At 45.6% G+C, this 11,527-nt stretch overlaps 1 protein-coding gene across 4 annotated transcripts in view; it reads left to right on the top strand.

Annotated features, from left to right (window-relative positions):
• Positions 1-1,405: 1,405 nt before the first annotated feature.
• Positions 1,406-11,527, top strand: part of GOLGB1 (golgin B1) — a 57,834-nt gene continuing 47,712 nt past the window's right edge. The window contains exons 1-5 of one of the 4 annotated variants that reach the window (XM_063323830.1): positions 1,406-1,452; positions 6,389-6,534; positions 8,603-8,699; positions 9,691-9,843; positions 10,606-10,758. In XM_063323830.1, coding sequence (XP_063179900.1) covers positions 8,610-8,699; positions 9,691-9,843; positions 10,606-10,758 — 396 coding nt within the window. In that variant the 5' untranslated portion in view covers positions 1,406-1,452; positions 6,389-6,534; positions 8,603-8,609. Of the gene's footprint in view, positions 1,468-6,388; positions 6,535-8,602; positions 8,700-9,690; positions 9,844-10,605; positions 10,759-11,527 lie in introns of those variants that run through there. The other 3 variants (XM_063323829.1, XM_063323831.1, XM_063323833.1) reach the window with 3 other exon arrangements.

The following is an 11,527-nucleotide window of genomic DNA, read 5'->3' as shown; positions in this document are numbered from 1 at the left end:
TCTTCTAAACTCGTAAATCTCTTTATCTCTCCTCCTACTCTCCTTGGAGCAAGAGCTGGGGGAGAGCATTTGTCACGGGCCATTGGCCAATTTGGCCAAAACCACGACAACTACCTATATAAAACCATGGTTGTACCATACAAGGATAAAGAAGCAAAATAAATTAGACATAGACACCTGATAATTAGAGAAATTGCTCTCACAGCTAAACCAAATGAAACAAAGCTGCAGGCAGGTCATGACAAATTCAGAGCAGGCCTGGCAAGCCTTAGGCCTTGTGAAGTCGGTGCAGAGCCTATGGCTATTAATACCCTATGACAGGACTACATTGTCACATCAGAAGCAGGAACAGGAGTGCACTTGAATGGCGATTGCACTGCTTGGACTTCATGAAGTCTTTGTCAACTTCATGAAGTGTAAAAAAGCCAAGTGCACGGTCCTGCAGCTGGGCTGGGGCAATCCCCAGTATCAGCACAGACCAGGGAGCAAACGGACAGGGGGAAGGCCTGAGAATGGCTCAGGGACACTAGGAAATGAAAAATTGGACAGGAGACAGCAGTATGCAGCTGCAGCTCAGAAAGCCACCCACGTCAAAAGAAGTGTGAGCAGCGGGGCAAGGTGGGTGATTCTGCCCCTCTGTTCCGCTCTGGGGAGACCCCACCCAGAGCACTGCATCCAGCTCTGGGACCCCCAGCACAAGAGAGACTCGGACCTGTTGGGGTGGGTCCAGAGGAGGCCATGGAGATAGGCAGAGTGTTGGAACACCCCCTGTGAAGAGAGGCTGCGGGAGTTGGGCTAAACAACTAGCCCAGAGGAGGCGGCTCTGGGGACACCTTATTGCAGCCTTTCAATATATAAAGTGGTCTTAGAAGAAAGATGGAGAAAGACTTTACCGAGGCCTGGAGTGACACAACGAGAAGCCAGAGTTTTAAACTGAAAGAGGGCAGGTTTAGATTGGACATCCCCGGGGGTGTTCGAGGCCAGGCTGGACGGAGCTCCGACAACCTGGTCTAGTGGGAGGTGCCCATGGCGGGGGTCGGACTAGTTGACCCTTAGAGGTCCCTTCAACCCGACCCCGCAGCGCCCTCGGCCCGGCCCGGCCCGGCCCTGCGGCACCGAGCGCGCGCCGGTCACACCGCCCCGTCACACCCCTGACGGCGCCTCAGGAAGCCGCAGCTGATTGGTCGCTTCCTTGTTATTGAGCGAGTCCCCAAGTCCTGCTCGGGATTGGTGATTTTGTGCCATGTTGCAGGATAGCTATGGCGCCGAGGCGGCTGCTTCGTCGCAATTCGCTGATGATCACGTCTATCCTCGTGTTTCAGCAGTTGATTGGCTGTTCTCCTGCGGGAAGGCGGGGCCGCGCTGGCGGCGGAAGTCTCCGCGGCGTGTTCCGGTGCTGAGGTGGCTGGGGTGGGACGGGTTTTACAGCGGCGGAGCGTGGCGGGTTTGGTGGTAGGTTGGTGTCAGGTTGGTGTCTCCCTGTCCCTCTCGGTGCTGTCCTTCTGCCGTGTGCGGTCTGTGGAGTCGGAGCTGTTGCTCGGCTCTCGGCGGTGGTCGCGGACCGGGCTGTCTCCAGCGTGCAGAGCCGGGACGCTGCTGCCAGCCCTACGGGGAGCGGCCCTGCCGGGCCCAGGGAACTGGGGTGGGTTCGCAGCTTCTCGGGGTACAGGGTGGCGAGGGACAGCGGGACGGGCTGGGCCGGTGGCGGCCATCCCTCTGCCGGGCTCCGTGGTGCCTGCGGTGCCCCCGTGCCGCCTGTCGCCGGCGGCCTGCCCGCGGTGTCCAGGCGTGACGGGCAGCGGAGCCCGACCTCGGAAGGTTTCTGCCTTGCGAGGCCCACCGCAGGCCTTGCATTGGGGAGGCTCTCGTCGGTAAATCTGCGGGACTGGCAGGGCAACCAAGCGCTCCTGCAGCTGTGCCGGTGCTGGCTTTCCCTTCCCTTGGTGGAAGGTTGTTGCCAGCTCCCGAGGCTTGGGATTGTGGGTGACAGCAACAGTCGAGATCTGTTGCTCTCTTTCCGTCCTTGTCCCTTTCAGAGCCCCTCTGCACAGCGTGAGAGATTGGATCCAGGGCTCGTGTACAGCAGCAGGGCCTTTAATGCCTCTTTGCATTCAAAAGAAGGTGAAATGCAAAGAATTAAACTTAATTTAGTATAATAAATGTGTAATAGAATAAGCTAGGGAAAAACACTGTCAAGTCTTTCTTTCCTATGGCTGATACCTAGAGATAGAAATATGGGGATTTATGCATTGATTATTGCTTGTATGCAGACCGCTCTATGACTAGTAATGGGCTTAGGCTGTTTGGATCAGTAAGGGAAGTATAACTCAGAGTAAAGGAGCGTCTTCTGGAATACTGCTGGTAGTCCCAGTGTTCAAAGTGAAGTCTTATGAGCAAAAGTTCATTAGTCATAGGAACGCTGAGCAAAACATTGTTTTCAACTACAACCAGAACACAAATGGTACTGGCTTACATTTGAACATAGTGCAGGTCTTTTGTATTCTGCTATGAATTACAAAAATGGAAATCTCTACCAAAGTTAGTATGACTCTGGAAGAACAATAGTCTTGTCTCTGAGAGTTGTACTGTTTGCTTTATTTGGGTGAGGCAGTGAAACACAGAATAACCTCTGTCCTTTTGTGTTTGTCTACTTTTGTTTATGAGGAGATTGGCCAACATTGTATAATGCTTTCCTGCTATAAGCTCAGAAGTAAATAAAAAGTGCAAGCACCAGGGTGTTCCTGCCACAAGTCCTTCAGGCTAATGCATAAGACAGCTACCACCTCATGTGTGAACTGTTGGCTTGGAGACAGTATTTAAAGCTACAGTGTGCTTGTTCCTGGATTTATTCTCAGGGAGAGTTTGAAGAAGACTGAGCCAGGCTCTTTACAGTGGTGTCCAGTGACAGGAGGAGAGGCAACACGCACAAACTGAAACACAGGACGTTCCCACTGAACATCAGGAAGCACTTTTTTTACTGTGTGGGTTACTGAGTAGTGGCACAGGTTGCCCAGGGAGGTTGTGGAGCCTCCGTCTTTGGAGATATTCAAAAGCTGTCTGGATATGGTCCTTGGCAGCTATCTCTACGTGGTCCTGTTTGAGCAGGGAGGTTGGACCAGATGACCCGGTCTAACCTCACCCGTTCTGTGATAAGATCCTTCCTGAGACAACTCTTTGTTGTCCTTCATTGAATTTGCTCCAGCACGTTCCCGTCTCTCTTGTTCGGGTGAGACCAGAACTAGACACAGTACTCCAGATGTGGTCTCACCGGTGCTGAGTAGAGAGGAAGGATCACCTTCCTCCTGGCATTGCCCCTAATGCAGCCCAGGATGATGCTGGCCTTTGCCATGAGGGTGCATGGATGGCTTATGGTCAGCTGCTTGGCCACCATGATCCCCAGGTCCTTCTCTGCAGAGCTGCTTTCCAGCTTGTCTGCCTCCAGCATGTACTGGTGCATGGGGTTATACTTCCCCAGGTGCAGGAGTTTGCATTTCCCTTTGTTGAACTTCATGAGGTTCCCCTTGGCCCATTTCCCCAGCCTGCCCAGGTCCCGCTGGATGGCAGCACACCCCTTTGTGGGGTATCAGCCACCCCTTTCAGTTCTGTGTCTGCTGCAAAGTTGCTGAGGGTGCACTCTGCAGTGATATCAGCCAGCTTCTGGGTGCATCCTGTCAGGCCCCGTGGACTTGTGTATGACCAGTTTGTGCTCCCTAGCTTGGTTCTCTTCCACATAAGGTAAGTCTTCTTTGCTCCAGACTTTCCATTCGGTGTCAGTGGACTGGGATTCCCGAAGCCTGGTCTTGCCACTAAATGTTGGGGGAAAGAAGACAGTGAGTACTTCAGCCTTTTCTGTGGTCAGGGTCCCTGCCACATTTAGCAGCGGGTCCATGTTTTCCCTGGGCTTCCTTTTGCTGTTTATATAATTGTAGAATCGCTTTTCATTCCCCTTCACATCCCTTGCCATATTCAGCTCACCTGAGAATACAATGTCAAGGCGAGTTCAAAAGATGTAAATCTATAAGACTTGAGTTCAGGTTACTAAAGTCCATGCCTGGGCAAATAGTTGCAGACAGGCCTCAGTTCCTCTGTTTGCATTTTGAGGACCCAACTGTAAGCCAAGCCCAGCAAGGCATATTATCTTGAGTTCAGTATCAAGTTAATGTAGCTAGCCTGGACGAAGGCCAGGGAATCACTGACTTCTCAACATGTTCCATGTACGCATGCTTGAAATTTTAATACCTGTAGCATGCAGATATGTGCTGAGCCCCATATGTATTTCTGATTACAGTGGATGTCTGCAGATGCCTAGATTCTGCCTTTTTCCATTTTTCTAATACCACTTCTAACAATTCATCTATTGGTTCTATCAGTCCTAAGTCATGTTATCTTATGTTACCTCATGTCACATATCAACCATATATTGTGCATTTGTGACTTTAAGAACCTGTAGCCTAATGCTCAATAGGAAGATCAAATGCATTCTCTTCAAATATTATTAACAGTCTGAAAGAGGCACTTTTGCATTTGGATGACTGTTTTCTAAAATGTGCTTTTACCATTGCCAAGACAGCAGGCTCTGTTCCTTATTAGGGTGTTCTGGCGATGGTGGTTTACAAAACTATAAATTCTTTATTATTTTTGTAATGAACCAGGGATTCCAGGTCTTTAAATGAGTCTTTTATATTACCAGCTTGGTGAATAGTTGGTGTTGACAGAAGTTTCTCTAGTAGGAACAGGAAAACTATATTATTCTGGAATACCATGCCTTATTCTCACTCAGGGCCAGCTGAGACATAAGCAAAGCAGCAGTACTTTTTTACTGGCTATTGTATTGATACAGAATGTGGACAGTCCTGGCTCTCTGACATTATGCTGCTTGAGTAGATTGATCCTCTAGAACTCTTTGCAAGAGACTGTCTGAGGCCTGGCTTCTTGCCTCATGTCTTTTTGATTCACTAACTGCTTCTTGAGCGTTTTCTTCTGTAGGCTGAAGAGACTAAGCTCATGCCGTACAGCATAAGAAACAGAGGCATGTCTCTGCAAGAACAGGAGAAATTAAGTTTCCTGAATGGGGAAGAATTTTCACTTTTTATGCTTATTGCAAATGACTGACTGTAATAATCCCAAAGTGTACTGTGTAGGATGAAGAATGGGCTTATTTACTGCTGCATAAATTCTTTTCCTCTCGTTGAATGAAAGGGGCAAAGCAGTTTTGGCAGAAAATAAACCCCCATGCATTCTAACACTCCTCACTGAGGTGGGAGGCTAGCTGTGGCTAGGTTTAAATTATGAGCGATGCACAATTCAGCACTATCAGTCCAATCGCGTTTAATATGTATTAAACTATTACGATTTGGATACACTGATAGTGGACTGCACCTTCAGTCTAGTCGTGCTCGTGAACTGGCACGGCCACTCTCGAGCCTTTGGTCACATTCAGTGAGAAACCGAAACAACTAGCTACTTAAACAGCACAGTTTATTTAAACAACAGATATGTAGGTTCTTAGGATTGCTGGTGATAAATACGCTGTCTGCAAAGCATGTGCAAATGAAAGTATTGTTACATATACAAAACCTGCGACAAAGTTATAAACGATACAGCCTGGCTATAAATGTAGGAAAGAGATTCTCTAGAGAAATTTCTAACTTTCCCAAGAAAGCACTCGGTATAATCTAAGTCTTACCCAAAGGCATCCCTATGTGGGGGAAGAGAGGCTCAGCCCGTTGACTGATCCCAGAAGTCAGTGATGGAGTTCTTTGCGATGGTGTCTTCCCTGGGTATCCCCCCGTCTCTCAGGCTATTTTTATACTATTTGTTATCTTCAAGGTGGAGTTTGAGTGACTTTAGTCATACATACTTTTACTATGATTGGTGTAAAATTCTCTCGCTTCATAATTAAAGGTATAGTTTATGAGAAATTCAGGGCGCAGACTCAAGAAGGAGTGCTCGCACCTTGGAGGCAGGTAGCCTTCGGGATGGAGGTGTGTTTTGGTATTATAATGACATTATAATGAGCAAAATTAGCATAAAGGACAGCATTTCATCAAAATTTGACAAAATGTTGGCTCTGAGTATTGAGCAGGCAGCTAATTGGCAGTTTATCTGTTTCATGGTATCATCTCATTCCTATATCTGCTATACATCATAAGGTAAAGCCGCGGAATAATTGCATCCCACCCTATACCTCATGTAGATTCACAAGCATCCTTATCAGGGAGCCGCAGATGTTGTATTCTTCATGCCAGCTGCAGCTGTTTTCTACCTCAGAAGCCTCTTGATTTTATACTTTTCCTTAATGTGTGAACAATGCTGTACTTTTGTATTTTTAGACAACTTAGTAATTATTCCGCACCTCTTTTTTTTTTTTTTTTTTTTCTCTCTCAAGAGTCTTGGTTCATGCAACCTGTCAGTACCCAAGAACCCAAGAGATAAAAAAGAATGGTGTGAAGGACCTGTGTATGACCGCTCTGCCTTGGAAACCTCTTTAGTACTGAAAAAGCAGAGCTATGAGCTACTTCGTGCATAAAAAAGGTTGGTGTTCACACGCCCTTTTCTGCTATTGGTGCTCTAATGTGCATTGTGACATTTTCTACATCTGCAAAATCAGATGGTTAGAAAGTGTGACTGCTACAGAAGAATAATGCACTACTGTTCTCTCCATTGTCAATATTTCCACGCTTTAAGTGTCAATCTAAGAGCAAAGATTTGCTTACTAAGATGAAGGAGGTCAAGAATGAGTGGGTCATTGTAGCCAGATTAGAAGCCTACTTCTAGATAAGGGAGCCATCTTGTCATATTAAAAGATTCCATTTGATGGAGATAATTATTGTAATGTAAACTACTGTGAGTTTGCCTAGCTTTGCTTTGCGCTACTGGAGCTTCTTTTATATTTGTACAAATTATTTTGCCGTTTACAGGCATGGACTTACAGTTGGGACAGATCTACAGCTTTTCTGTTAAGAGATATGTTAAGTGTCACGTGTGACGTTTTTTCACGGAGTACTAGAATGATTTAGGTCTTAAGGGACCTTGGGAGTTCATTTGGTCAAACCCTCTGCCCTTAGTATGGCTAACTTCAAAGGTAGATCAGGTTTCTATGAGCCTGTTCTGGTATTTTTTTTATCATTTTCCCTGTGTATATGTGTTTTTCTGATTGAAATTTCTTGTGCTGCAACTTGTGTCCACTGCCTCATGTCCATCTGCTGTGCATCTCGTAAGAAGTGTCTGTCTCTGTCTTTAGGTTCCTAATAGGCAATTATAGGAAAGACAGCAATTGTATCCCATTCCTTACCCGTTGTTTCAAGGCTGAACAAGCTAAGCATTCTTAGCCTCTCTGTGTGGTTTGTAATCCAACCCTCAGTCATCCTGGGAGCTTTCCGCTGTACTTGCTTCGGTTTGTCCCTGTCATTTTTGTGTATCAGGGAGCTTGAAGGTGGACGCTGTACTTCAAATGTAGAATGACAAGTGCTGAATAGAAAGGAACAATTGCTTCCCTCAACCTGCTGGCTGCGGTCTTACCAATACAATTCAGTATGTAGTTGACCTCTGCTGTGAGAGCACGCTGCTGCCTCATGTTGAGCTTATCCACCAGAATCCCTAGGTTGTCTTCTGAAACACAGTTTTACAGCCAGTTGGTCCCCAACCTGTACTGCTGCATATGTTTGTTCCATCCCAGGTGTAGGACTCTGTATTTGCCTTTTCTGAACTTCATGATCTTTCTGTCAGTCTGTTTTTCTAGCCTGTTGAGATCCCTCTGGTTGGCAGCTCTATACTTTGGCTTATCAACTGCTCATTCGAATTTGGTGGACTCATTGGGGTGGATTGCATCCCATTTTCTGGGTTAATAATGGAGGACTTAATCTGCCACTCTCCTCAGAATGGCAAATTATGCATTTCTGACACATACTGCTGTATTTTTCTTGTTCTTCACCTCCACTTGCTGGATCATTTTCACTCCTGAATTTCAAGGAAAGGAAAGAAGGTATGCTAAGTAGCAGCCAGGCAATATATGCCCTCTCCAGACTATTCCCTTATGTCAAGGTCCTCTCATGTCACATGTGTGACATGCAGAGGTCTCATAATCTCTTTAATGTGACACTCTGGCATCTACTTGGCAAACATCAGGGCTGAGTTCACTGTTCCCACTACTTATTAACTGAAAGCTTCTTTTATGTATTTACAGGCTGTGTTTGGCCTGTAAATAAGTGACTTCATTGAAGAATCACTTATTCTTCATTCGAGTAAACTGAACAGATCATGGCTCTGTAATGTCATTAAGAAGGGTCAAGAATGAACTATGAGTGACTCGAAATCTGGTGTAAAAATGTATTTTTCAATCGTACTTGTAGAGCGATGAAGGTATCTTCATGTGTCTTAACAGCACATCCTCTTTTATGTTCTGAGAGTCTGTCTGCTTTTGTTAACATGATAATTTCTTTATTCCTGAGGTTTTACTTTGGCTTTTCTCTCTTGGCACAGGAGATGTATTCCCTTTAAGCCTTGTCTCCTCTATAACGTTAGAGATAAGAATGAAGGGATGCGTATTCTTCTTAGTAATTTTGACTCTGTAACTGTATTCTGACTCTTTGTTTTGTTTCAGGCTGAAGATGCTGAGCCGTTTGTCAGGTTTAGCAAGTACTGTTTTGCAAGAGCTGTCAGGTGATGATGGAGATGCAGTTACTGATCCCTCTATTGCTGTAAGTACAGTTTTTAGATCTAAAGCCTTTCAGATCTCATTGAGAGTTAGTTTGAGGAGTGTAAATCATTTGATGGCAGTGAGAACCATTTCCTGCTGCTTCATTACTGAGCACTAGACTGAGCTGTCATTCCACTCTGCTTCTCCTATATTCCTGATCTCTTAAGTCAGCACTTTTATGGGGCAGACCATATCTCCTTAGTTTGAACATCTTGAGGTGATCCTAGAAAACAAACTAGAACTAGGGTGAAGAAAGACTTTTTAAGAGTACTAATGATTCTGTGTAGCAGAAAGGGGGGCTCTGGATGATTGGGTGACAGTGGAAGGCTTGATCTCTGTGTTGCCCTCTGGTACTTGAGACACTGGGTAGTGTTTGAGTGGTAGAGTCTCTCCAGTGCCACTTATTTCGGATTTGCTGGTGTTGTGTTCAGCAAAGGTGCTCTTTTTTTGTGTATTGTCTCTTGGGTATCCTGAGCTTTACTCCTGGTTTCAGCTAATTGTATATAGTTCTATAGGCTACATGAAATGCTTGCAAGGAACAGAGTGCAGCATAGAATCATAGGGTTGGAAGGGACCTCTGGAGATCATCTAGTCCAACCCCCCTGCCAGAGCAGGGTCACCCAGAGCAGGTGGCACAAGAACGTGTCCAGGCAGGTTTTGAATGTCTCCGGAGATGGAGACTCCACCACCTCTCTGGGCAGCCTGTTCCAGTGCTCTGCCATCCTCAAAGTAAAGAAGTTCCTCCTCATGTTTAGGTGGAACTTCCTATGCTCAAGTTTGTGCCCATTACCTCTTGTCCTGTCACTGGGCACCACTGACAAGAGCCTGGCCCCATCCTCCTGACACCCACCCTTTAAGTAGCTGTTTAGGAGTAGGCATTTTATGCCTACTTTAAGTAGGCATTTAGGAGTGGAGCTGAATATATTATTTGGATGCTAGGCTGCAGTCTGTTTAGACTTTTTTCCTCCAGAGCACTCATTTCACTGTTTCAGGTACAAGCTTTAGAGCCAGAAGCAGAAAGCATGGAGGAGGCACCTGAGGACCTATTGGAGCGCCTAGCCCAAGCGGAAAAACTAGTTGTTCAGCTGAAGGATTTGATCCGAGAAAAGGATGCCCTGCTCCAGCAAAAAGAAACTGTACTCAAGGTATCATTTCTTTTACCAGGGACCTAGGAACAAGAGTAAAATGCTGCTTCAGCTTTCTGGGCAAGACGGTCTCTGGTTTCTTTTGAACATTTGGGACACCTGCACTACTAAATGCATCAATTCCAGAGAACTGTTGGAGTCCAAAGAATGGACCCTAACCCAAGAGAAGTAGGATAGCTTCTGTTCATTTCGCTTAGGGGTAATTCCTTCTAGAATAGATAAGTTATGTCCAAGTTATGTAGCATTTTGTCTCGGAGCTCCTCGAGGCCCGTGCGGATTCCTGGTGGCTCTAATAAACACTGGTATCTTTTGTGTGAGGTTTTTCTTTCCCCATTTCAGAGTGTTTGAGGCAGAGTAGGCTGTGCTGCAGTCACTCGGCATTCCAGTGGTTTTATGGCATGTAAGCAAAGATACATATTGCTTACCCTGAGGCACGACATGAGAGAAAGTGCAGTTACTTGAGACAGTGTTGAGGGACTGCATATAACAGAGGACGGCAAACTGAGTTTGCATTAACTGCTAGTAGAAGTCCCTTGAGCGATCTGCCCCTTGAAGAGAAAGTACTAGAGCAGAAGCTAACTATTTTGCTGTGTATAGTGTTTCAGAGCAAATTTGTTTCCTGGATGTGTTTAAATGAGCACTGTTACTGGGACGGCAGGCTTGGGCAAAGAACAGCAGACAAATTATCTAACTTTTCCAAGTGGTGCTTTCAGGGTGATAGCACTAGAATTTTAACTGCACTCAGTTTGTATCTTTTTACAGGAAGAGCGAGAGGCTGCAGACGCTAAACTGATGAAGCTTAAACTTCAGGCCAAAGCCAAACTGGCCTCTCTGAACAAACGCATTGAGGAGCTGACAGAGAAAGGATCACCATTGCCTGCACAGACCGTATCAGAAGAGCAAGTATATCCCAAGGTTGGGAGAATAGGGCTACTTAAGATGTGTTAGCTTCTACTGATCATCAGGTGCCACACTACATTTTAGGTCCCAGTGAGCTAGCAGGTCCTATCTCTTTTGTTAGCAGATTGTTCATAGTTCCAGTAAGGATGTCTGTGCTGTAGGAAGCCGGTCTGTCCAGCTTCCTTGTGCTGCAGATGCCCTTGGAGTGCACAACTTGACCTTCTTAAGGGTGTGGGCCAGTTTCACTTTGTGTACCTTTGGTAATCTGTTGTAGCTAAGTTCTTTCCTGCAGAAATCTCTATCTGAGCTGTAAGTTTCAAAATGTTATCTGTCATGTGAGTACAGCAAAGGAGAGGGACGGTTGGCTGAAATACAAGAACAATGAGGTAAGGAGGTCATTAAAATTGAAAGACAGTAACTTAAATGTGCTTTAAAAAAAAAAATAAATTCCAGCCATATAACTCCCTGTGCCACCACAAAGTCTTGTGGTTGGCAAGACAATTGTGTCAAGATAGGTAAAAAATGAGGGGAAAGTGTCCTGCACCAAGATATTGAAGAAGCTATTAGCTACTAGCTAGAAGCTCCCATCGGAGCTGGTAATTTTTAAAAACTTAAAATTGTTCTGCTGACCACAGTTTTCTTTAAAAGTTATTGATACTAGCCAAGGGAAATGTGATAGAAGTCCAAACAGATTGCAAGACATCAGATGATGCTTGTTAAACCAGAGAAGATAAGGGTTTTTTGAAACATTGAGGGGGAAAAAAAAAAAAGATTATAGAAAGCA

This window comes from Chroicocephalus ridibundus, chromosome 1, assembly GCF_963924245.1.
Source record: "Chroicocephalus ridibundus chromosome 1, bChrRid1.1, whole genome shotgun sequence".
Classification (NCBI taxonomy): Eukaryota; Metazoa; Chordata; class Aves; order Charadriiformes; family Laridae; genus Chroicocephalus; species Chroicocephalus ridibundus.
The sequence above is the reverse complement of the archived record's forward strand: the minus strand, read 5'-3'. Positions and strand labels throughout refer to the sequence as shown.